This window comes from Cervus elaphus, chromosome 5, assembly GCF_910594005.1.
Source record: "Cervus elaphus chromosome 5, mCerEla1.1, whole genome shotgun sequence".
NCBI classification, from domain to species: Eukaryota; Metazoa; Chordata; class Mammalia; order Artiodactyla; family Cervidae; genus Cervus; species Cervus elaphus.
The window spans coordinates 52,056,174-52,083,496 of record NC_057819.1 but is presented as its reverse complement, the minus strand read 5'-3'; the positions used below and the strand labels follow the sequence as shown (position 1 = coordinate 52,083,496).

Below are 27,323 nucleotides of genomic sequence, written 5' to 3'. Positions count from 1 at the left end.
TTCCAAATCATCCCCGTCTTCTTTTCAAACCCCTCCCTGGTTTCACTTCCCACTATTCTGTGGAAACTGATTTTGCAAAGTTTGTGAAGGGCTTCCTAACTACAAAATGTAACAAACATTAGAATTGTGAGTTTATGCTACTTTCACGAGTGGTAATATTTCCTCTCATTTTACTCAGGAAGAGTCACTCTTTGGTTTGAAGTATAATATTGTAGTTGGTGTGAAAGGACAAAAGAGACTCAGTTATCTCAGTTTTTAATCATAATACTTTAGCAAGACAGCCTGACAATCTCTAATAATCAATACATCTATAACTTACAGCTCTTGGTCAGGTTACTATGGGTATCTTAGTAACTGCAGTTGTTTCTTGCATTGCATGTAAGTTAAGGAATAAAGGGTGAATTGGTAAATGATCTTAAGGGATAAAGGAGGAACTGGTAAATGATCTTAAACATTGATCTTCACTATCTGAAAAATTCACTTCCCACTGAGTGGAAATCCAAACATAAAAAGGGGTTGTGGGGGAAAAAAGGTTAAGTTTGAAACAAAGCAGTGTCAATGTAAAATATGTTGTATATAGCAAAAAGGATAAACAAATACTGAACAAAAATGCATAGTTTAGAAAATACCCATTTTTTAAAATGGCAGCAACTCTTTCTTCTAAGGCAGTTCTAAATAGCCAAGGCATTTAACCTCAGTAATAGCTCTTTAAGCAAAATAATGTGATCGAGGAATACTGTGTAGTTTATAGTTTGCCTTCAAACGAAAACCTGGGCTCAAGTTCTGCTCTAACATCTAGTTTCGTGAACTTGAACACCTAGTTTATAATGGGAGAAGGAACACAAGAAAAGATGCGCACAGGTCCATTGAAGCAGCTTTCTACTGCGAGCTGGATACTTTAGCCAGTCGTGTAACGTCTCTGAAACACGTATCTCCATCCGTGAAGGAAGGAAGTAACACCCACACATGAGCACTTTGCTCTCCAAGGCCAAACCTGCCACTCCAGTTACTTCCTGACTTTTGCATTTCAATGCTCTGTGATGAAAACGATGGAAAAAGACCAGTTTTCACTCCAATCCCAAAGGACAATGCCCGAGAATGTTCAAACTACCATACAATGGCGTTCATTTCACACACTAGCAAGGTCATGCTCAAAATTCTTCAAGCTAGGCTTCAGAATTATGTGAACCAAGAACTTCTGGGTTTAGAAAAGGCAGGGGAACCAGAGATCAAATTGCCAACACTGGGTGGATCAGAGACAGCAATGGAATTCCAGAAAAACATCTATTTCTGCTTTATTGACTATGTGAAAGCCTTTGACTGTGTGGTCACAACAAACTGGAAAATTCTTAAAGAGAGGAGAATACCAGACCACTTTACCTGTCTCCTGAGAAACGTATAGGCAAGTCAAGAAGCAACAGTGAGAACTGGACATGGAACAACTGATTGGTTCAAAATTGGGAAAGGAGTACATCGGGGCTATATATTGTCACCCTGCTTATTTAACTTCTATGCAGAGTACATCATGTGAAATGCCAGGCTGGATGAAGCAGAAGCTGGAATCAAGACTGCCGGGAGAAATATCAACCACCTCAGAAACACAGATGATACCACTCTAACGGCAGAAAACAACGAACTAAAGAGCCTCTTGATAAGGGTGAGAGAGTGAGAAAGCTGGCTTAGAACTCAACATTCAAAAAACTAAGATCATGGCATCTGGTCTCATCACTTCATGGCAAGTGGAGAAAAAGTGAGAACAGTGAGAGATTTTATTTCTTTGGGCTCCAAATCACTGGTGACTGCAGACATGAAATTAAAAGATGCCTGCTCCTCTGAAGGAAAGCTATGACAAACCTAGACAGTGTATCAAAGACATCATTTTGCCAACAAAGGTCTGTATATTCAAAGCTATGGTTTTTCAGTAGTCATATATGGATGTGAGAGCTGGACCATAAAGAAGGCTGAGCAGCAAAGAATTGATGCTTTCGAATTGTGGTGCTGGAGACTTTTGAGAGTCCCTTGGACTGCAAGGAGATCAAACCAGTCCATCCTAAAGGAAATCAACACTGAATATTCATTGGAAGGACTAATGCTGAAGCTCCAATCCTTTGGCCGCCTGATGCAAAGAGCCGACTCACTGGAAAAGACCCTGATGCTGGGAAAGACTGAGGGCAGGAGAAGCAGGCAACAGAGGTTGAGATGGTTAGATGGCAGCACCAACTCAATGGACATGAGTTTAAGCAAACTCTGGGAGACAGTGAAGCACAAGGAAGTCTGCCACGTTGCAGTCCATGGAGTGGTAGAGTTGGACGTGACTTAGCAACTAAACAATAAATGAGTACGTTGGAAATTACAAAGGGCAATAATGTTTTAGATATTACTTGAGTCTCTTTTCTTCTGGAAAATTTGTTACACATCCTCCAACCGGGTCTTCCATGCTGTTTGGGCTTGTCTCTAGTTGTGGCAAGCATGCGCTTTTCATTGCGGTGGGTTTTCTTGTTGCAGAGCACGGGCTCTAGGGCTCGTCGGCTTCCGTTGTTGTGGCTCCCAGGCTATAGAGCACGGACGGGTCAATAGTTGTAGAGCCTGGCTTAGGTGCTCCACAGTATGTGAGATCTTCCCGGACCAGGGACTGAAGCCATGTCTCCTGCATTGCCAGCTGAACTCTTTACCACTGAACCACCAGGGAAGCCCCCTCATCACTCTTAATACATCAGTAAAAGTACTCTTAACCTTCTGGGAAACTAAAGCAGCGTTTGTTTTGACTATAGGTTTTTTCCCTCTACTTTCTGAGTTAGTATTATCTTAGTATATTTTTGTCCACCCACTTTTATCAGTAGGGAATTAAAAAAATTTTTTTTAAACTTTCTAAAAAAGTATTCCACCCAAATGAACAAAAACACCTAATGTTAACATTCTGCCATATTTATCTCAAACATATTTTTTAAGAAATAAAAGCTATAGGACCCTCACCTTCCCAACATGACTCTCCCTTGTTTAAAGAGAACCACTGTCCTGAATCTGGACAGTGGTTCTGGACAGTTTAAAATTCCCAAACCTGTTTTTAAACTTTTACTTTATGTGAATATTCACATAAACCATACTTAGTATTATCTGGCTTAAAAAATTTAGAAGAAATTTTAAAATTTCTACATACAAGAAATATAATGCCATTTAACTTCCTTTTTGCTTTTGGATCATTACTGTTTTGGAGAGCAATTCTTGATTCACTTAATGCTAGCTTATTTAACTGTAGAGCATTTAATTAAATGAATATACCACAATTTATTCATTTATGTTACATTTTATTTCCAAGTTTCATTATTATAAACAATACTGCAATGAACATCCTTGCACGTATCTCTGGCAAATATGTGGGAATGTTTACAGGGCATATCTCTATATGTCTACAGACACAGAGATCTATATCGAGGGTTAGATCTATAGATACAGGTATCCTATCAGAATAGCTGGTTTATGCACGTTTCATTTTAGTAAATGAATACTGCCCTCATAATGATTATACCAATCTATACACTCAAAGACAGGATACCTGAGAGTTCCTCTGATGTTTTTCAATATCTTGGCCAACATGTGATATTCAGTCTTATTCTAAAATGTTACCAACTAGATGGATGTGAATTATCACATCTTGATTTTGAACTTATTGACCCCAATCCTTGAAAACCTTTGCTTCCTCAAAACTATTATTTTCAAATTCCAGCTTCTTGACCACTAGGTTCTTTTATTAGCTTCTCTTCCTCTACCCCCTTTTCTTATTCTCTTTGAGCAGTTTTGTCAAATCACACCACTCATAGCTCACTCTTCAAGTCACTTCTCTTGTAAGTTTCAGACTCATACACCTAGCTGCCCACTACACGTTATGTTACATGCCTAAAATCCATGTCTGAAAAGACCTCTTTCTTTTCCCCTCAATTTCTTCTTCTCAATTCTTGACTCTGTTTAATGATAACATTAAAGATAGCTGTTTTTTGCCGAAACCCTGGGCATCACTGCTAACTTCCACTTGTCGCTGATGGAAGTCCTATCTGCCTAACATTTCTTGTATTCTTGGCTCTCTTCTTCACGTTAATACTTAACTGTTGCTGTCCTCTCTTCTTTCCAGTTGTTATACTGATCTGAAGCAAGCACTGTTATACTGATCTGAAGCAAGACATACCTGGGCCTGAACGCCTATTTTTCTCACTCACAAGCTATGTGACCAGAGGAAAATTATGATTCTCAAGCTGTTAAATGGGAACAACACCTGCCTCATATTTTTTTAAGGTTTAAATGAGCTAACTGGTACAAAATGCTTACTACATAGCCTGGCACAGAATAGAACTCAGGAGTATTAGCTCAGCTTGAGTCTTCTGATTAGCCTTGGTGCCTCCAATCTCACTCCCTATTCCCACCATCACATTGCTAGTGGAATTTTCTCAAATACTTATCATCTTTCCCTAATTCTTCAATTAGGGAATTGAATTACACAAAGCCAAATCTAGTCTTTCAGTGGGCCATCTAAGTATCGCTAATTGGAGCTCCAGCCTTATTTCCCAGATTCTGTTCATACTATTTTTCAGTCCCTGAACACATGACCTTGTTTCATGTATCTGAACCTTTAGGCACATGCTATCTTTTGTCTGTATATAAAATTCATCTTTATCTTTCCAAGCTCAAGGGAACATACGCTGTTAAGCTTTTCCCAGTTCATCCAAACAGAATTGAGTACTAATTCCTAGGGGTTTATATATTGCTGCTGCGATCATTTCTTGATTTGCCTGTCTCCTTCACTAGCCTGCGAAAACTGAGAGCAACGGCCATGTCATATATCCCCAGTATGAAGCATAGTTTCTGGAGGTGGTAGGTATTTACTAACTACTGAATGGATGAAAGGAAAGACACTGGGACTGGTTTTATTTTGTATCTTCTAAATAATTATAAAAGCAGCATCAAGAAATCTGCCACGTTTACTAACACTAGTAAAAGTTTCCATGAATGTCAGAATGATGGGAGGATGGAGGTGTTACTGGTGGTTTTCTCTATTGTACGAAAAGGCAAAATAATCTAAAGTGCTAGAAGATGTAAAACACTAGGGGGAAAAAAAGCATAATTTGAGCCATTAATATCTACAAAAAGATTATAATTTCCTGAGTATACTGGTCCAGTGTACTACAGGAAACAAACAGAGATAATCAAATAGAATGCTGACAAGTAAACAGAGGAGAACATCCTTTTGCAAATACTATAACTTAAAATGAATGTTATGCCTATGAATATTTATAATGAATCCTTATGTGTCAGGCTTTCTGATAACCACTTATATACAATATGTTACTTAGTCCTTCCAACAACTATATGAACTAGGAATTCCTAGTATCTTGCCTAAGATACCTGAGCCAGGATTTAAACTTGGTTCTGTCTGATCTAAAAACTTAAGGTGAAGGAAAACCATCCATGTCTATAAACACAAAAATGGCAATGAACAGTATTTAGCTTGTCTCATTCATCAAAATCTTTAACCAATCAAGAATAAAGTAGATACACATAAGAGCTGGTCTATACAACAATTCCTATTTCATTATAGAAAACTACTAGGTTGGATAAATTTGGGAGAACTATTCAGAATATTATTTCAACAGCTCTCATAAGCTAGTTTTTAATTTGATATATGATTCTGTAGCACATAAACCTCCTTACCAGGTTCTATACCAATAAGCCATATTTTAATTCTGTCACAGAATCAGGGTTCCTCTCATACCTGAGATTTGTAATAGAAATTCATTCATTTATAGAAATGCAGGGACTTGCCTGGTGGTCCAGGGATTAAGAATCTACCTTTCAATGCAGAGGACAGAGTTTTGATCCCTGGTCAGGGAACTAAGATCCCACACACTGCAGGGCAACTAAGACTTCACGCCACAACTAGAGGGCCCACACACCGTGACTACTCAGCCAGCGCACTCCAGAGCCCGTGCTCCACCACAAGGGAAGCCTGCATGCCGCAACTAAAGAAAGCCCGCTGCCACAACAAAGACCCAGTGCAGCCAACATTTAAAAATTGAAATAAATTTTTTTTAAAGTTAACTTTCAAGTAAAAGAAAGAAGGAAAACGTAGTCCTTTATGGAAGGAAAAAAAACCCTACATATTTGATTGGAGGTTTAGGTATGTATATTAGAGGAGTGTATGAATTCTCAGGGAATAATACCACCATCTATCCTTATTTTAACGACTTTGTGCTTTGCTTTGGTATTCATCCATTAGAAAACTCAATCATGCATCTACAGGAATTATTGCTTAAATGAAACCAAGTTACCAGGACATGCAACAAAACTATGTAGAAGTGACTTTTTTTTCTCTTCTTTGAATACCAGCATCTCAGAACAGGAAGATCTCCTGGAGTAGGAAATGGCAACCCAATGCAGTATTCTTGACTGGAAAATCCCACGGACAGAGGAGCCTGGTGGGCTACAGTCCATGGGGTCTCAAAGAGTCACTACTGAGCAACTAAGTGTACACACACACATCTCAGTAGAACAGCAGAATGAGGGGAAAAAAGCATGGGCTTTCAAAATAACCCAAAAAGTTTCTGACAATCTTCTGACAGAAAGTTCAAATACAAATTCTTCCCCTTAATGTAAGATAGGGGAAAAATCACCTTTTTGCACTTACATAGTTGCTTGTATCTCTTTAATGAAAAAATCAAATACTATGAAATATTTTGAACTTCCTCAAAAAAAGATCAGTATACCTTAAGAATCACTGGGGTAGTCTTGAAAGAAAGAAAATAAAAGACCAATGTCCAGGCCTGGCTCCAGGTAATTTAAATCAGAACTCAGAAGGTGGGCTTGGCCATTGGGATTTGTGGCTTTCAAACAATCCCCCTGGGATTCTAATATACAACCAGGATTAAGTTTTAAAAGATTCAATTGCCAGTCCTAAGCAGATAAGATCAACTACACCATAATTCTAGTTGTGATGAACACTGGCTATCTATAGGTCAAGTGTCTAGAAATAACCACTGGAGATCTCCACCTAGTGTCTCCTTACTTGTAATGATTAAAAGTGGAGATACTACGATCCATGGGGTCGCAGAGTCAGACATGACTGAGCAACTGAACTAACTACGATGCAGGAAACAGAGCCTTAAGGTTAAGTGGTTTGTGTTACCAGTCTCCCTATACTGTTTGAAAGAAAGAAAAACTACTGAGGGGCAATCTTTGAAATAACTTAATTCCACTGGACGTGACTGTTACCTGGCTGGTTGGTTGGTTGCTAAAGACATGAAGGATGAGAAGGTTCACTGCCAACTAATGCCACAATGAGGCAACTGAGAAAGAGGATGGTCCTTCAGTTATCTGCTTCCTACAAGGCCAGTCACAACCACTCCTCTGACAAACTATAGGAAGAAAACAAAAAATTAGATGTGAGAAATTCATTCAACATAAAAATAAAATAAAATGGATCTGTGGTATTCTGAGGAAATCTCTGAAGACCAACAGACAGGGCCAAAGGGAAGAAAAATGGGACTATTCTAAATCAATAGATTAAAAAAAATCTTTAAGCCTGTGCAAATGACCTGAAAGTTAATAGTGCTTTATTGCTATTTTCTACTATCTGTAGGCCAATATTCATAGCAAATTTCACAAAGATTTTAATATCAATTATGTACTTAGTCACTACCCTAAAATGTACCCAATGTTAATTCTTAAGATTTCATACATTACATTAAAAATGGCTTTACATGAGTCTGAACCAAAATATTAATCATTTAATTTAACATTGTAATTAGATATTTGTCTAAGAAACAAGCATCCTAGCAGGTCACAGAAAAATACTATGAGAAATGGAATGCATCAGCTAACAGTAGGACTATTCAAAGGCAAATATTAATAGTTCAAAAGAAAGATGAGAAGTGGTTAGCTTAGTTACTATTAAGAAACACCAAGAGTTTTAGAAGAATACTTAAGAAAACCCAGTACCTAGACCAGTTGTGATAAGGCATCAGGCACTAGACAATGGACTTGATAAACTTGCAGATCAAAGTAAACAAATGGCAGGTTTATCAAAGCTCAATGCTAGAAAACTATGGTAGATTGGAAAGACAGCCAAAAATGGTGTGGAGATTTAGACAATTCACAGGTAACTAAATATAGAAGGCAAATTTAATTATTAGCTGAAAGCAGGCCATGGGATCCAGAATATATTCAAAAAAATCTCTTCACTCCTATTTTGTTTCTGAAACTTTATACTTATTGAGGCCAAGTTGAGGATTTAAGCAATAGCAGAATTCTTTATAACACAGATAGGAAATTTCCCATCTTTTCATCACCATCAATTTTTTTTTTTTTTTCAGTTAAAGAGAACTGTACCAGTTGTATGAAATAAAACAGACTCTTTAGACAGCAAAAAAATGTGTATTAAAAAAATGTAAGAACTATATTACAGTCTTATTAGATTGCCAAGTATTACTTTTGTTACAAGAAGCCTTGAAAAAAAGTGTATTCTATTTCTTGCACATAGAACCTTTACAAATAGCATTGAGGATTAAAATTCCAAGTTTATCTATAGTTGACAGTTCAGTAAATTCTAATTTAAATAGTACCCATTTTTCTTTCTTTGGCTATAATCCCAAGATGGCACCACTTCAAAGGCCAACTGGGTAAACCAAGAGGCTGGACACCTCTCTCCTACAACACACTGCTCCCCTTTCCTTCCGCCCTTTTGCCGTCACCACGAGGGAGGGTATGTCCTGATGGAGGCAGCAGTGTAAATAGGCTGTGTAAGCTAAAGTATGTACCCAATAATCTGCTTTATCAAAGTGAGAGCATTCTTTTCTCCAGAACCTCCTGCACACTACCAACATCCCTCTAGTAGGAGCATACTGAAAGGTGAAAGTGCAATTCAACAAAGAATAACCTTTTCCAAAAATGCTTTATTGCTACAAGTTGTAAGATTTCCAACCATCAAAACTGGAACAAAACTTGAAAGGCTCAGCCCCCTGTGGGGCAGCACGGCCACTTCATGGGAGTTTTTCATGTAGATCTGGCAGTGGATTTAGCAGAGTTCAGATGACAGCAGGATGGTATCAAGAAACCTTGCCTGTAACTTAAGAGGTGGAGCACAAGGTAGAACAAGACTACCTTCCATTGGAAATGTCAGTCTTTCTTTGAATTCTCTTAGTAAGAGTAATTTCAAAGCTTAAGGCTGGTAATTATTAAGACAAATATATACATATCTTGTAAGAAAATCCAACACTTCACTTTCAAACTTTTCCCAAACAGATGCTACACGTGATAGCTGAAATATTCCTAGAAATGGTGTACAAGAGACTTCCCTGGATTTATCACAACCTACCTGATCTAGACCGCATTTTTCTGGCCTCTTCTTACAGTCACAGCTTTCGTTTCACATAGAGCAATATATCGTGGAGTACAAACAACTCTGTGAAAAACAAGGGAGTGATAAAACCCACAGGAAAGCTATTCACTAGCATCGGGGCTACTTTTAGTCATGCTATTAGATCACCTTTATTCTTGTGCATAACAAATCGGTACAGAGAAATGTTGAAAATGCTAAAAACTCAACTATCGAATTAAAGCTGAGGAAAACTAACCTGCTAGTCAGATTTTAGTTTTTGAATGAGAAATGACAAGAGTAGTAAATATAAAGAAAAACAAAAAGAACTTTACTTCTCCTATGTTAATACAGGTCAAGGGACCCTTTCTTTTCAAAAGGGTTGATAACACCAGTTCTTAGCAATAAACATAAGGCACTTGTTTAGATTACAACATCACTGCATTCCTCCCCCCCTTTTTTCCTAACCCTGTTTTCCCCCACAGCATCATTTGGAATAGAGTGAATGAGGCAAATGTGAGATGATCCAGTTCATACTATCCAGGGTAAGATAGCACAGTACAATGTTTTAGGGGTGATGTCTGGACATAAAATGAACCTATGTCAGTATCCTCTGAGACCAGACAATGTATCCACTATCAAGTAAACCTGAAAGAAAATAAAATATTTATTTAATAGTTCCAGTAAAATTGGGTTGGAATACAATATACATGTTAGGAATTTAGCTCCTCATGGGTGGCCTCTGCATCAAGAGTTCTTAGTACTTATGAATATTCATTCTAAAACAATCTACATCATTTGAACATTGTCAAGACAAATATAAGAATTTCATTTCAATATACAGTAGAGTTTAAACATAATTCACACACACACCCCCTATTTTATGGCTGGTGCCTCCTCCAAACACCTCATTAGTGGCAGAGGTAGCACTAGTGTTCTTTACCAACAACAAGAACTTCAGTTGCCACTCATAGGAGAAGTTGAAAAAAGTTTTTTTTTTTTTTTTTTTGCCATCTGTTAAGATGTTCCTGAGACAGGGCCAGTTAATAAACATAACAAAGCACTAGAGTCCAGTCTGTACTTGTCTTTACACCACTAAATTACTAGACTGGGATGTGGAATGCAGGTCATGTACTATGAAATGCTGAGTTTAGCACAATTGTTCAATCAGTAAAAGGATCATGTCTCCTGAAAATTCCCTTTAGAATATACTTTCTATAAACTAAAAAGTACCACAAAAAGGTCAATTATATACACAATCAATTCATTTTACTTAATATCCTTATTTGCTGAGATCTTGCAAATGCAATGAGAATACAGAGCCTCTGGCTAGTTCTCAGTGTTTGGGTTTAAAATTTTAAGGCTCATTTTCTCAAACAAAATAGCAGTTCTCACTTTTCCTTTCAAATTACTAATTATATTCATAGTACCTGCTGCCATCCTAGCGCTCAAGGAAATCTTAATGCAGGAACAGCACTTGCTTAATGGAATTTCCCTGACACCAACACTAAGTCCATTCCAAAAAGTTCCCATCTGAACTAGCCTTACAGCACATTACACTGCCTCTGGCTTGCACCTCTGTTTCCACCTGTGTATTTTCACAGAAGCCCAACACATATTAGTTGAAATATTCACACAACTGTTTTTCAAAACAATTTATTGCATCATATTTGGTACCTTATGTTTGACAACAAAAAGGAAATTACATCTGTAACTGCAGGAAAAAGAAGCTGGTCTGTTATTGGAAAAAAAAAAAAAAAAAAGAAAGAAAGAAATAAATCTTGGGCCCTTTAAAAATTACAAAGTCTTGGGCTTGCCTGAAACAACTGAGCAAGAAATATATTCTTAGAAATGTAGGGCTTCAAGTATTACAAACCTGTGACACTGTGGAAAAATTCCAGAGGTATCTAAACTGCAGCACATTTTTTTCTGCATATCATGAACAAGGCCTGCTGAGGTTTTTAACTATTAGTCTCTTGATCAGTCATAGAATGGTAGTCAGGAGTTCTGCTCTTTAACTTCAAGCCATGGTAGATTTTCTTTTTTCACTCTTGGGTGAAAAGTTCATGCTTGCTAATTAGTTGGTGCCACATCACAGTGCATTTGGTTCTTGCATTACAGTTTTAACAAGTTTGGCCAAAACAATGCTGAAAGGTTTGCATTGTTATTTTAGTTCTTCAAGTTTTAGTTAGAATTGAGATTGTTCCAACTGGTTCCTTCAGTTAAAAACTGTGGTACAAGAACACCAAACTGATCATGTACAGTGAATTTTGGAAACACAACAAGCGTATTGAACACCCTCTAGGTTTTCTTATAATTCTGCTTGGTATCTATATGTCCCAGCTTCTACAACATCAAGCATCTGTTGTAGGCTTCTCTGTAAATAGTGATTCACATTGCATACTTCCTATGGTCATAATCAACCCCGTAACAAAATCAGTTAGATGCTAAAGCCCCAACAACTCTTTGTGCTCAGTGAAAGAATCCAGTGCTAAAACAGCATTTATGCTGTCTGAGATATAGTAAAATCTCACAAGACAAATTTAAAGTAATATTTCTGCCACACACCTGCTTTGTTAGCCGTAACAGCCTCCAGATTTTATATAAATTAGTTTAAAAACATGGGTGGGTAGGTAGGAATAGGATAAGGTATCTTTTTTTAAACCCCTCAATTTTAGCAGCTTTTAATTTTTTAAGAAACTGAACCTATATCCTGTAATATGTTAGATATTTTATATATACTTTTTCAGCAGGATAAAAAACGTAAAACACTATTTGAAGGCAAGAACATTTACTCTTCTCATTCTGTGTAAGTTAGAGCAATGCAGCAGGTGCGTGACAAAAATATTATACACTAGATATGGTCCAAAGTCATTCCGTTTGCTTGTTTAATGATGTTCAAATTTCATTGGCCAGTTCTTCAGTTTCTGCAGAACTATCTCCATTAACTGTGATCTTCATATCCTCTTCATATCCAGGAGGCATGAAAGCCAAAGCGTAAGGGAAAAGCTTATGACAATTTGCTCTATAAGCTTCAGCAGCTTCTTTACAGTCTCCTAGGCTACCATCACACAAGGCTTCTAATACCTCCATACATGTCTACAGAAAGAAAAAAGGTCACATTATAATTTGCTTAAAAGAAAAAAAAATTTACTGTGAATTTATTGGACATTTCATTATCAAAAGGTTTCTAAAACGAGAGGCAAAATGTACATATTTAAGATACAGAAAAGTATTTATTCCCACTATGCATTCCATTAGAATTAGTTTCTTCAGAACTGCAAGGTTTACACAAAAGGATGGACATATAAACAGGGTCAGGACTAAGGTGAGACAAGCAAGGGGTGGGGTGCTACATCCAAAGACACTCAACTCTCAGCAAGTAACCTCTGGCAATGTTGCCTCAGCCTACCTGGCCCTGTGCATGAGTGTTGACATTTACATGCCACTGTCAACTAAGTCTTTAAAATTTTTTGGAGGCTCAGAGCCAGATGGCAAAATCAAACATTATTTTTTAACCTTCTATTCAAATTAAAGAGAACCTTTACGGTATGTCCACTGATGAAGAAGGAAAGACAGTCTCAGAAACACAAAGGATATACATCCAAGGAAAATTTTTCATGACTACTAATAATTCTTTCAACCAAACCCTTAAGTCAGTCTGCTTATATTTTTAAATGATTCATGGTGACTTGACATTTCTCATGCTTGCTTTCTTCACCTTTTCACTTGGAAAATCCTACGAAGTTTCCAGATATAAGTAGCCCACAAACTTTGACTGTCTACAAGGTACTAATCTAACTGAAAGTGGAAGTGTTAGTTGCTCTGTCCTATGCGACCCCATGGACTGTAGCCAATCAGGCTTCTCTGTCCATGGAATTTTCCAGGCAAGAAATACTGGAGTGGACAGTAGCCATTCCCTTCCCCAGGCATCTTGCTGTATATGTGTGCACACATATACAATCTTAAATAAATTTAAGATAAATTAAGTTTCTGAGATGGAGTCATAATAGTTTGGAGAAGAGTATGCATAAATAACAAAAAAATTAATTGGTGAAAATTATTCTGGGGAAAATAGAAACAAAGAGAGTCAAGTAACTCTTACAGAGAAATAATTAAAAACTCTTTACCTGGAGGTTTCTGTTAGTGAGGGATTCATCAAGTGTTGTTGCCAACTCTATAGCTCGCTTCTGACTAGAAGGATCTAAATAATATACCATTTTGGCAGCTAAATGAGAGGGAAAACGGAAATGTTTTATTTCAAGGTAACACCAGCATTTTATCTTCTATCCATTCAAATATAAAAAGTAAGATCTATGTGCACACAGTGTGGCACTTTACTAGAAAAATGGGAATAGCCATTTGAAATGCTGTTATCTGAAAAAACAAAAAACACAAACCTGACGGAGTAGACCAGAAGCAGTCTAACTGTCCAAACTAAGAGAATGGTTACGGTAAGAGAGACTATGAAGAAACACCAATACTTCTAATAACATCTGTCTTTGTGTGGTGGGAGCATGGATAGCTCTCTTCTTTCTAGAAGGAACGTAATCTGGGATTGAGGAGAACACTCGTGTGTCTGTGTGTTGTGACGGAGAGGCGTGTGGGAGACACCCAGCCCTGACAGGCATGAGCACACTGCTGAAGCACTGCCCGTGGTCCCATCAAGTCTGGAGTCTGGCTCGTTAGCACAGACTCTCGCCAGATGACCCCTGCTTGTAAGATGGTTTTCAGGTGCTCAGTACTGTCAAGTTTGACAGCTTATATAAGCATGAGAAATGAAAGATGGTTGCATCTAAGTGAATTTTAAGAGCATGCCAATGACAGAAAAAAATAAAAAGAACGATTCTCCTTCAGTGTATATAATAGATAGCTAAATTCAGTTACACCTGCTTCTTTATAATGCCTATGCAGAACCAGGAGAAACTACTACCCTTGATTCATAGTAATGATTTTATCCAAAACATTTAAAAATATAAAGGAGGTTAAGCTGTCTGTTTCATACGATTAAAATGTGACATACACATTTGCCTCTGCCATACAAAAAGTGTGTAACCTGTCAATGACCCCCTGTAGTAAAAACTGAAGCTGTTTTAGAGGCTGAGATAAGGACAAAATAAACTGATTACCTGATAATCTATGTGGCAATGAATCAGAATTCCTTTTCAGAAAAGTTTCATTAAAGTTCTTTGGATTCGTTGCTCCAAAAAGACGATTCATTTCTTGTTTTAATACTGTTCTAACTGCATCAGGTAAATCTTTACTTTCACACACTGCTGAACAAATTAAAAACAAACTGTTATTAGGCAGTTAGATATTGATACAATTTGTGGAATTAAGAAATTATCTACCTGATGAGGTCAATGAAACAAAGCAATTATATATACAAAGATGGGATAAACTTACTAATAATCCAACATTTAAAGAAAAGCTAATCTACATAAATTTAAAGAATGTGTTGCTTCAGCAGAATAATCTAATAATTTTCTAAAGGCTACCAAATATAGTGCAGAAGATTAACAGAATTTCCCTCACCCTATCCCATATTCTTCTGTACCCAAGTAAACCATTACAAATTTATCAGTTAAAAAAAAAAGCCATGGATCTCTATATTCAGTGATTATGTGAACTGAGCTATCACTACGTAATAATTTCCAAATGACCACCAAACCATTTTCCTGCAAGGAATACACTGTTGTCATCATATGCTTTGGCATTCAGAGATGGAAAAACTGACTCCCAGCCTCTCTGAGCTGAATCCTAGTTTGGTATAGAGAGACAGTCTGGAGCTTTGAGCCAGACTGACATGAGTATGATTTGAGCGTGGACAAATCATAACCTCTCTGAACCTATTCCTTGATCTGTAAAATTAAGGTGATATCTAACCCAGAAGGATCACAGTAAGAAAAAGCTACAAATAAAATGTTACTGTTTAGTCGCTAAGTTGTGGCTGGCTAGCCAGGCTCCTCTCTCCATGGAATTTTCCAGGCAAGAATACTGAAGTGGATAGCCATTTCCCGCTCCAGGGGATGTTCCCGACAAAGGGATCAAACTATATCAAGCCCATGTCTCCTGCATTGGCAGGTGGATTCTTAGAGCTGAGTCATCTGGGAAGCCCCACAAGTAAAATAGCTAATGACATAACAGATATTCCATATACTGTAGGTACTATTTTTGTCACAGACTGAAGAAAACATAAATAGATTTTCCTTATGATTAGAAACTAGTGTTGTGGCTTTCAAACTCTTGACTACAACCAAGTTTCTGTACTCTGATGAGCATGTTTCCTATAAACATAACATTATGGGAAGCGAAAGTTTCACAGAACACTGACTCTTACATTGTGCAGCATATACTTGTATCTTATACTCTAATTTATTTCTATTTTAAGTTTTCAAATGCTTTCAAATGATAATGACCCACTCAACTTCTTTCATTTTCTCACTAATAGATCACTACCCTAAGTTTAAAAAACACTGAACTTTTGAATAGCAAAAATCCAAGTGAAATATTGTACATGTAGTTAGTAACTAAATAATTGATTGATATGTGCCCTTTGTTGGTTGAACAGCATTTCTTCTATCATTCTATAGAACTGGTTAACTCAAATAAGTGAGCTACTAATTAAAGAATTTAGCTTAATCTCCATTATGCCTGTATTTTCAACTTGGATTTGGCAAATTTATCAATATTTGTCTTGCAGGTGGGAAATGGGCTTAGGAGAAGAGTGAACTGGAAGGAGAAAATCTGTTAAAATAGGTTATAGCCAATTACAATGAATATTATGTCAACAAACAGGTATCTATAAAATTTGTTACTTCTAGTGGCCTCAGTGGTTTGCCTGAAATGCTTTCAGGACACTTTATATATGCAGACAGGAAAGTAATTTTATGGCTCATAGCTGGAAACCATACTTTTCATGTTTTTCATCACTTTCATTAACTTGTTTTCTTCAGATTAAAAAAATCTCAGAAAAATCAAAACTGCTATTAAAAAAATCCCATACAGTTAAAAATACATATATATGAATATATATGTCTTGTGTTTAGGATGTGTCAAAGAGGGAATATTTAAATAACTCCCGACATCGACTAATAGCTATTTCCCTTTTTCTGTATTAATAGTTTATATTAATAAAGCATTCATTTATTTAACAGATTAAAAAAGGAATGTTTCCAAAAACACTTCCTTACTAATTCACAAGTTGTTTCTGGTCAACTAACTCAGTTTTCTCCTCTAATCACTAATCACATAAACTGGAACTGCAATTTCCAGGAAGATATTAATTACAATCAATCAACCAATCAATTCTGCTGTAGCAAAATTTAGAATGTCCTATGGAAGGAGTAGCCTCAAATGTCCCAGATTTATTAAATAATCTTTTATGGGTGAAGACAAATGGAGGCACAAGGAGTCAATCTAAACATTTTGTGACACTGATAAAAACTAACCCAAAATTACTGACGTCTCAAGAAAGTAAAAAATCTCAGACTATCTAACTGTCTTCCATGATACGTTAAGCCTTTTCCAAGGGGCATATGAGTTGAGTCCTGAGATACCCTAAAATTAAAACAACGTTTGGTTCATGTTATTAGCAGACTGAATAAGTTTAGTTATCACCAACAGTTAAAGTCACATTAAAGTGGGGGCTGATTCTTGGCAAAAGGAGTTTCCCTGGGTTCCCAGACTAGCCAGCATTTTTTTGTTAAAATTTCGGTAGAAAAGGATATTTTGTGTGAGATAATGATTACTTACTACTGGTTACAGTACAACCTACTGATTACTACTCAAAACAGCAAAATAAATAAATGACCATATTAATTAAGCAAGGTTTTTTTTGGAGGAAATACATAAGTACAGATGAGAAATAACCTGGAGAGAAAAGGAAAAAATGAGTTTGTACAAATGAGAGAGGAAAATAATGTTAAGATTCATTACAGATTAAGGTGACCAAAAACTACTAAGTTTAAAAACATTTAAGGGAATATAAACATGTAAGCAGGTATCAAAACAAATGAATACCTAAAGTCCTATTTCTACTTAGAACTGACCAGAAATATAATTAAAATTGCCCTAAGTTCTACAACTTAAAAAAAAAAAAAAAAAATGAAAACTTGGAAGAGATACTATCATTCGCATAATTAAAGGGGGAAGGGGACATCCTATATAGCAAAAGACTTCATGGGGCGATTACTACTTACACTAGTAGTGTAACATTCTAAAGATTTGGAAGATGCTCCTAACCATGCTAAAGTGAACATTCACTTAGAGAAGCTTCTACAACTGATAAAATAAGTGTGGAGCCATTGTTTTTTCTTTTTCCTCCATAATTTCTGGAAAGGTGTTACTGTGAGGATTTCTTCATAAAGAAATTGCTACAATATAATTTAATATGACAAATGTGCTCCTGACAAGTTACTTCAAAATCAAGTATTTTTCTCAAGAACCAAATATATTAATTAGTAAAAGGAACTCAGGGGGTTTACAGTAACAAAGATGCCTAAATTTAGTCAAAATAAGGATTACTTTGTAAATCTCTTCCTGACAATGATATCAGATGAATACCTGAAGCAATGACAATAGCTAACATTAACTCCACTCAATTAATTCTCACTTTTAATGTTAGGACCATTCTTTGTTCTTCTAAAGTTCATAAGCATTTTAATTTTCTGAAACAACTGTTACAAGAAAATGGTTATATGTTCATTAAGCCACACATTCATTAGAAGTATTTGCTTGTCACTTCCAATTTTTATTTCAAAGGAATATAACTCTAACTCCATTAACTTTATATGTACTGTTTTATTATCTTTCAGGAAAGAACTGACTGTATAAAAATGAATTGTGTATATATTGAAAATAGCTTGAATGCATTTCATCCTAACTGAAAATGATTTATGGCTGTTATTTCCAGCCTTAACTTTTTGATTCACGATTTCACAAATTTTTTTTCTTTAATACCAAAAAAAAAGACTAAAAAGAAACTTCCTTATTTTCACTAAATACAGCAATTACTTCTACTTTCTATAATATGACTACATTATTACTTTAGCTTCTCTAACAGGAAATCACTTTTTTGACAAGCATAAATATGATCTAAATAAGGCTTTACCTTTTATTTTTTTTTTACCTTTTCTTATAAGTCAAAACAATGCTAACTAATTTAGCATTTTCAAAAGAATGATTGGGATACCTAGTTTAATCTCATTATTTTTATATAATGCATGTATTCACATGGAACTGAGTACTTAGTAATGAGACAGCTAATAGTATTTTCAAATTCTGCAGACTGTTCTACTAAACGTTCAATTCTCCTTATCCAGTTACTTAAAAACCAAAACAAAAAAACAGTACTTGACTATAGAAGTACTTTATTCTAAACTTAAAGCTCTGGTAGTAGAAAGAACAATATGAAGATCTGGGCTCTCATTCCTGTTTCTTTACTAATTATTGGTGTTATCTTAAATAAGTAATTTAGTGTTTTAGTATCCTAGATTTCTCAACTATGAGAGATAATTGGCATAATATTCCACCTTTCGTTTTCTAAAATTCTGTAGCTTTACTTCACATTAAAAGTTACATATGGATCTTACTGACTAAACATTTGAAAAGGACAACAATTTGTTTTAAAGTTACTTTTACCCTACATTTACTGACAAAAATTTTATGATTCAAATCATTTTGCTAGAGACAGGTAAACAAGATAATTTGTCAATTTCAAAGAGATTTTTAAATTTTAGAACAATTAACTACGTCACATAATGAAACACGATTCAAAATTTCAACTTATTTAACCTTTAAGAAACAGAAATAAAGATGATTCTCAAATATCTGGACTGAATGATTCTGTGTCAAAATCAGGTAACACTTCTAGCCTTAAAATAAAGACCTTCACCACAAAGAAAAGACTTTGTTTTTTCCCCAGGCTAACTTAATACACAACAGCTTTAAAATGATTTGCGTTTATGATAAACTTGTATAAATCACTTATTCAGTCACTATCAGCTACTGCAGTCAAACACTTAAGTAACAGAAAATTAAAACATACCAGTACTAAAGAGTCGAATCATACATTCATGAAGCCAGGGATGACTAGAATCAATAGCAAATGCTCTCTTTACTGATTGTAGCATCAAAAGAAACTTTTCTATAAAAAGGAAAAAGATATATTTTGATCATTTAATAAAAAGAGATACCCTCCTTTAGAGGACTAACAGTATCTTACAATTAGAAAAACTCATTTAGAGTCAATCACATCTGGACAGCAACTTATGACTGAAGCAATTGACTTCCTCAGGTTAGCAACATTAGCTAATATTTTCCACGCAACATTAAGAAAAATCATTTTATTAAGTATAAAAAATTTAGATAGCACTCAATATTATTTGGACTAATGCCACATAAACAAAAAATTTTTGAAGCCATTTCACTTCTTAATCTCCTTTATGTAGTCAAATAAACAAATTTTTCCTATTACTTAGAAAACTTCATTGTTTATGCTTGAAAGTAACATTGTTTACACCTTTCTTGTGTTTTGCAACATGTGAAATCATTTCCCTTCCACCTCACTGTTCCTCTCCGGTCAATCCCTGGCTTCTCTTCCCCATCAAAGGTAGAGTATTGACCAAGGTTATGTTTTTAATCACCTTCTAATCTTTCCCAATGCTATCTCTTCCCACCCCATCCCCCAAGTTTTCCAAGCTTTAGTAGTGTCTCCACCTGATGGATGGAAAAGTGTGCTCAAATACTCACCACAATTCCAAGTCTCATCCACAGCCGTTTTTGTTAAGACTTCTCTAATACGGTACAATTTTCCAAATATCAATATCTGAAACCCTAGGCTCCTCTGACAATTCATTTTCCCCAAACCCCTACATTCAGAAAGCTAACAATACGGCTATGTCCTTTATCATTGCCCATTTCAGGCTATAGCAATAGACTCCAAATGCTGGAGAGTAATTGAGAGGTAGTAGGTAGCAAAGAAGCCAACTCCATAGGATTCAGACTGCCTTTCACTACTGAAAGCAGAACAGCTTTTGTATTTGACACTTCGGGGTTCCATGCAAAAATATTTGTTTAAAAGAGAGCTGTGTTAACTATTAACAAAACTTTAAAATTATTGGACTATTTATTAAACTAATTTTCCAAATTACAACAGGAGCACTGTGGAAAACATAGAAGAAAGTATTTTAATCACTCAAACTCCATCAAGAGACAATCTCTTTATGTTTTGATCTATTTTCTTCTTAGCTAGTGTTCTATTTTACATACTCATATAAGTATCTTAATAGAGATTAAAATAAACTATAGTTAGTTCTGAACCTTATTTTGAAACAAATGTTATATAGTAACCTTTCCCCAACATTTGATAATCATGATTTTTTGATGGATACTCTACAGAGGTATCATTTTATTCTATCTCTTTTAGCAGGACAGTTACTGTTTGGAGCAGTAACTTTTGTCAGATGTTACTAACCAGTTTCTCTTTCCTTGAATACCTATCACCTTAGTGATACAATATTTTTTTTCAATGAACCATTTGGATTCAGTTCAGTTCAGTTCAGTCGCTCAGTCGTGTCCGACTCTTTGTGACCCCATGAATCACAGCACACCAGGCCTCCCTGTCCATCACCAACTCCCGGAGTTTACTCAAACTCATGGCCATTGAGTCGGTGATGCCACCCAGCCATCTCATCCTCTGTCGTCCCCTTCTTCTCCTGCCCCCCAATCCTTCCCAGCATCAGGGTCTTTTCCAATGAGTCAACTCTTCGCATGAGGTGGCCAAAGTATTGGAGTTTTAGCTTCAGCATCAGTCCTTCCAATGAACACCCAGGACTTATCTCCTTCAGGATGGACTGGTTGGATCTCCTTGCAGTCCAAGGGACTCTCAAGAGTCTTTTACAACACCACAGTTCAAAAGCATCAATTCTTCGGCGCTCAGTTTTCTTCACAGTCCAACTCTCACATCCATACGTGACCACTGGAGAAACCATAGCCTTGACTAGATGGACCTTTATTGGCAAAGTAATGTCTCTGCTTTTTAATATGCTATCTAGGTTGGTCATAACTTTCCTTCCAAGGAGTAAGTGTCTTTTAATTTCATGGCTGCAATCACCATCTGCAGTGATTTTGGAGCCCCCCAAAAAATAAAGTCTGACACTGTTTCCACTGTCTCCCCATCTATTTCCCAAGAAGTGATGGGACCAGATGCCATGATCTTAGTTTTCTGAACATTAAGCTTTAAGCCAACTTTTTCACTCTCCTCTTTCACTTTCATCAAGAGGCTTTTTAGTTCCTCTTCACTTTCTGCCATAAGGGTGGTGTCATCTGCATATCTGAGGTTATTGATATCTCTCCCAGCAATCTTGATTCCAGCTTGTGCTTCTTCCAGCCCAGCGTTTCTCATGATGTACTCTGCATATAAGTTCAATAAGCAGGGTGACAATATACAGCCTTGACATACTCCTTTTCCTATTTGGAACCAGTCTGTTGTTCCATGTCCAGTTCTAACTGGTGCTTCCTGACCTGCAGACAGGTTTCTCAAGAGGCAGGTCAGGGGGTCTGGTATTCCCATCTCCTTCAGAATTTTCCACAGTTTATTGTGATCCACACAGTCAAAGGCTTTGGCATAGTCAATAAAGCAGAAATAGACATTTTTCTGGAACTCTCTTGCTTTTTCGATGATCCAGCAGATACTGGCAATTTGATCTCTGGTTCCTCTGCCTTTTCTAAAACCAGCCTGAACATCTGGAAGTTCTCAGTTCACATATTGCTGAAGGCTGGCTTGGAGAATTTTGAGCATTACTTTACTAGAGTGTGAGATGAGTGCAATTGTGAGGTAGTTTGAGCATTCTTTGGGATTGCCTTTCTTAGGGATTGGAATGAAAACGGACCTTTTTCAGTCCTGTGGCCACTGCTGAGTTTTCCAAATTTGCTGGCATATTGAGTGTAGCACTTTAACAGCATCATCTTTCAGGATTTGAAATAGCTCAATACCATAAAATCTTCTTAGTATCTACTACATTTAGCCTGTAAGAATTCTAAATCTAGCAACCAAAATCCTCCATCCAACCTTTACCTGGCTTAGGCAACAAAGGCAACCTCAACATTATTTATACACACTTGTTTTCTCTTAATAGATATTCTTCCATTCTATGCATCTTTTCTTTTAGAAGTATGGTCTGTTCTTCAAGATACACCTCAAACATCGCATCTTCTATCTGTAACAATAGCTATTGGTTGACATTATTTACTGCTTATTGTGTACCAGACACTATTCTAAGATCTATGTGTATTATTTAGTTACTAAATTTTATCCACATATGAGCATGATAATCACTATATTTCACCTTAATTTTAGTTATATATTGTACATCTATTTTTTATTTTAATGCCCTAGGAGAGATCATGACATCACTTAACTTCCCCATAACATACTGTAAAAAGCAGGCATTTCTTTGTGAGGAAGCTGCACTTGCATTTGCCAAAATATCCTACAGTGGTGAGGTCATCAGAATTGGCAACTATATTCTGAGAAATAAAGTGATTAATTTTATCAGAGCCACTATTCCTTAATTGCCTACCTTTCCTAAAGTAAATCTCAAAGGCAAAAAGATGAGTTTCTATCTTGTTCTTCACCAAGTTCTTCAATGGCGTTAAAAATTTAATAGCTTCTTCCAATGGAGTTTCAACCTAACAAAAATAAGAGATATTATACAAATGGAAGCAAGATTTGTCGGGGTGGGGGGGGGGGTGTCAATTTTCTCTTTCTATTCATTAAAAATACTTTTTCAGTAAAAACTACTTACTAGTCAACCAGAAATACACTGCCATATTTTACCCTCCCACAACCTAAAGGAAGGGGATTCTAAACTCCTCATTCACTGAGATAATACATTATCTGTGGATAGAAACTATCCAACAAGTAAAGAAGAAGATAAAACAGAACCAGAACCAGGAAAAGAAAGACAGTAAGAGAAACAGGTAAGATAGCCAAGGGTGGGGGGAAAAAAAAGAGAGAGAGAACGGATGTGGAACAGGATGACAAGGGCTAAGAACTATAGAGAATATTAAGGAATGAGTGAAAGTTGAGTATAATCAAGCTATTAAAAAATAGTACAATATCCACCCTGTGTTGCTTTGTTCCATTCCGAATTCTACAGAAATCCACATTTATTCAAATGCCATACTATAGGTGTGGTGTCATTTGAAAAGTTGTATATTTATGGAATGCTGTCTCTATCACCCTTTGAGTACTGAGACAGGACTAGTCTCTGCAGACTGGGTCTGGGACAAGGCATGACACTGTATTTGCACTCAGCACCTGCGTCGTTATACTTGCCCTCTCTCATCATTGAGGCAATAACAACGTACTCTCAGTGGAATTCAGACGTGCCATATCTGTCCAACATGACTCTGCCCATACAGTAATCTGTGGTTTCACAAATTTAGATTTAGGCCAAGAAAACTATTTAACAGCATTAAAAACAAAATCACGTTAAACAGTAAGTGGTGTCTATAGGATTTACCCTGTACTAGTATGTAAAGTTGAAGAAGGCAGTGGCACCCACTCCAGTACTCTCGCCTGGAAAATCCCATGGATGGAGGAGCATGGTGGGCTGCAGTCCCTGGGGTCGCTAAGAGTCAGACACCACTGAGCGACTTCACTTTCACTTTTCACTTTCATGAACTGGAGAAGGAAATGGCAACCCACTCCAGTGTTCTTGCCTGGAGAATCCCAGGGACGGCGGAGCCTGGTGGGCTGCCGTCTATGGGGTCGCACAGAGTCGGACACGACTGAAGTGATTTAGCAGCAGCAGCAGCAGCAGTATGTAAAGCACCTAGTCATTATTCAAGGATATAAGCTCTAAACCAGAAATCAGTATGTAGCAGTATCACTACTGTAACAGTCAGAGATACCAAGAGACAGAGGAGAAAACAGGGGCCCTCATAAGTACACCTTTCTCACACTGGTAAATATTCTGCTTCTTATTCCCATGACTCTTTTTTTTAAAATTAATTTATTTTTTATTGAAGGATAATTGCTTTACAGAATTTTGCTGTTTTCTGTCAAATTTCAACAACTCTATGCTTTAATGAGTTAGAATTTGTGGTATACAGGGGAGAAATGGTTACCAGGGAAAGTAGAGAACTGGAAACTGAAATTACCACCCAGCTATAGCAAGCTTTTCATTCCTTAAGAAGTACAGACTGAAGTGAAGGTCACTGCATTGACCAGGATAATTTACTGGGGAGAGACATGGCTGCTATCATTATAAAACAGAAACAAAAAAGGATATTGTAAAGTTGAATCATTACAAGCATTGGTGGTGGTGATGAAAGTCGGTCAGTCATGTCCAACTCTTTGAGACCCCATGGACTATACAGTTCATGGAATTCTCCAGGCCAGAATACCAGAGTGGGTAGCCTTTCCCTTCTCCAGGGGATCTTTCCAACCCAGGGATCAAACCCAGGTCTCCCACATTGCAGGTGGATTCCTTACCAGCTGAGCCACAAGGGAAGCCCATTACAAGCACTACTGTGACTGAAATTGAGTATTTTAATTTAAAAAGAGAAAAGAGAGAAATTAATTCTGTCTGAAACTCTAGTAAATGAAAACATATGCCCTCAAAGGAGATGTGGTTTTCTTGTCCCCACATGCTTCTGTGGGCCTCTCAAAGGTAAGACTCTGTCAAGTTAAGTCTAAATGATAAAATAGTATGTACATAACCAAGACAAAGCTAACTACATTCTACAGTTACATATATATAATGTAGTAGAGAGTGATATAAACAAAAGCATATAAATAGGGATGATGTTCTACAACCAGTGCTTTAAGATAAAACTACCCTTGAAAATCCCTGAAGTTAAGACACATAGATATAGCTATGAATATACAATATCACTAGTTTGAGTTGTACGTATGAAAACCATATATTTAAGTATCAAAATTGCAATCACTGTAGTAAGACAGTCACACTATGACAGGCACCTAAGAACTGAGATGGCAGTCAGGCCTCTCACATCTCAAACTCAGGTGGGGTCCTAATGTTCACTGAGCAAGTACTAGGTGGAACTGCCAGCATTATGTATACTCTCTTCTGCCTCTCTCAAAAAAAACATCACATCCAACCTTGAAGATCTGAATTTGTGTAACTTAAATAGATGTAGAAAAGAACGACACTGTGTTGATGGCACTTAATGCCATTTAAGACAGTTATGAGGGCATTTTCTTCATATGCAATTATTTAATTTATAAACTGACCTGAAATCTAATCCAAGTAAAATATGTGGTATAGGAGTTATCTCCTTAAATTCCCAACATAGTAACAAAAAGTGTAAAATTAGTTTAAAATTCAAAGTTTCAAAACTAAACACTACAGAGGGACCTCCCTGGCAGTGCAGTGTTAGACTTTCCTTCCAAGGTGGGGGTGCAGATTCAGTCCCTGCTCAGAGTTCAGATCCCACAGGCCTTGCAGCCAAAAGCCCAAAACATAAAACAGAAGCAATAATGTAACAAAATCAATAAAGACTTTAAAAAATGGTCCACATAATAAAAAAATCTTTAAAAATAACAACTAAAAACGACTGCCTCATGGTAAGTTGGATAAGCAAGCAATACATTCCATCAAGCTTTCAGATTTACACTCAGTTAACTCAATATTAAGTTAATAAACCTATTTTCCTTCTCTCTTTCTTAACTAGAATAACTGCTAATTTAACAATGCTTTTATTTAAATTATCTTGATCTGATGAACTAAATTTATCATTTACTGCCTGGAAGAATGATGAAACATAAGATGACCAAAACAAAAAGAAACAAACAAAAAAACCAACTATAGATTACAGACCCAGAATTGGCAGGCAGCTTTTAAAACAGCCTGCGATGCCCCTCCCGATTATGACAGCTTGGTGTAAAATCTGGCCTTGCCACCACTTTGGGGTATGGGTGAGTGTGGATTCTATTAGATGCAGACATCTTGGATGCAGTCATCCTAGAAAGAGAAAGGTGTTATGTGCCTAACAGTAAGAACAGTATACACTGAAGAGGAGTCCATGAAACTGGGTGCCTTCCACTAGGCTCCTTCCAAATAAAGGAGTCAAAAGTACTTTCTATAGTGCTTTTGCTGGGAGACTTTACAACCCTCTAGCTACAAATGACTAGACTATAACCTGACATCTGGGCCCAAAGCAGCTATCATAGACTAAACAAAGAAAACGAAACAGTGTATAAGGAGACTAAGTGCAAGAAATCTGCTATTCAGGGTACTCCTTATTAGACAGTAACTAAATACAAACAGATCCCCTCTTTAAACTATAAAGAAAGACATAAAGAGTTACAAGGAAAAAGGTCATTAAGTTATGAGACAGAGAGAAAAATGTAAAGAATGATAGCGGCAGGCAGTCAGTGATGGTGGTAAAAGTGGTAGTTAAGAAATAAGCGGAGGCATAAAGATGGAAGGCCCTGTAAAGTTGGCATTATCCCTAAGAACTCTGCAGTTCTCCATGGGGCCTGAAAGGTCAATTTTCTGTGCTTCTTCACATCCCTGTATAATCTTTCAATAAACTCCCAACAACAATAAAAAGGGAGTATCTCTGTTTCTAGAAAGCACAAAATTATTTGTTAATACAGCTTTGTGAAATCCAAGCTACATTTATCAATGGTTCTTAAATAGCAATACTGCTATGAGATATTACTGTCCATCTGCTAGGATATAATTCTAAAAGTATTTTCGAACTCTACTCCTTAGGTATTACAATTTTCCTTAGTTATAAAGCAACCAATGACCAAGGAATTTTTAGTTACTAATAAGGCTAAAACTCAACTCTAGGTTTACTGTTTACTATATTGCTTTAACATAGTAAAGCATGCAGTTACTCGCACTTGGAGGAGGAGGGTGTCAAGGGTCAGAAGAAAACTGCATAGATAGAAACTGCATAGAAACTGATCAAAATGATTTACATG

General features: G+C 36.6%; 1 protein-coding gene across 2 annotated transcripts in view; it reads right to left on the bottom strand.

Annotated features, from left to right (window-relative positions):
- Window positions 1–3,292: 3,292 nt before the first annotated feature.
- NAA15 (N-alpha-acetyltransferase 15, NatA auxiliary subunit) overlaps window positions 3,293–27,323 on the bottom strand; it is a 75,043-nt gene continuing 51,012 nt past the window's right edge. The window contains exons 16-20 of one of the 2 annotated variants that reach the window (XM_043902452.1): window positions 22,942–23,050; window positions 19,407–19,505; window positions 14,488–14,634; window positions 13,489–13,586; window positions 3,293–12,457 (exon numbers count right to left, since the gene is read on the bottom strand). In XM_043902452.1, coding sequence (XP_043758387.1) covers window positions 12,257–12,457; window positions 13,489–13,586; window positions 14,488–14,634; window positions 19,407–19,505; window positions 22,942–23,050 — 654 coding nt within the window. In that variant the 3' untranslated portion in view covers window positions 3,293–12,256. The remainder of the gene's footprint in view (window positions 12,458–13,488; window positions 13,587–14,487; window positions 14,635–19,406; window positions 19,506–22,941; window positions 23,051–27,323) is intronic. The other variant, XM_043902453.1, reaches the window with a different exon arrangement.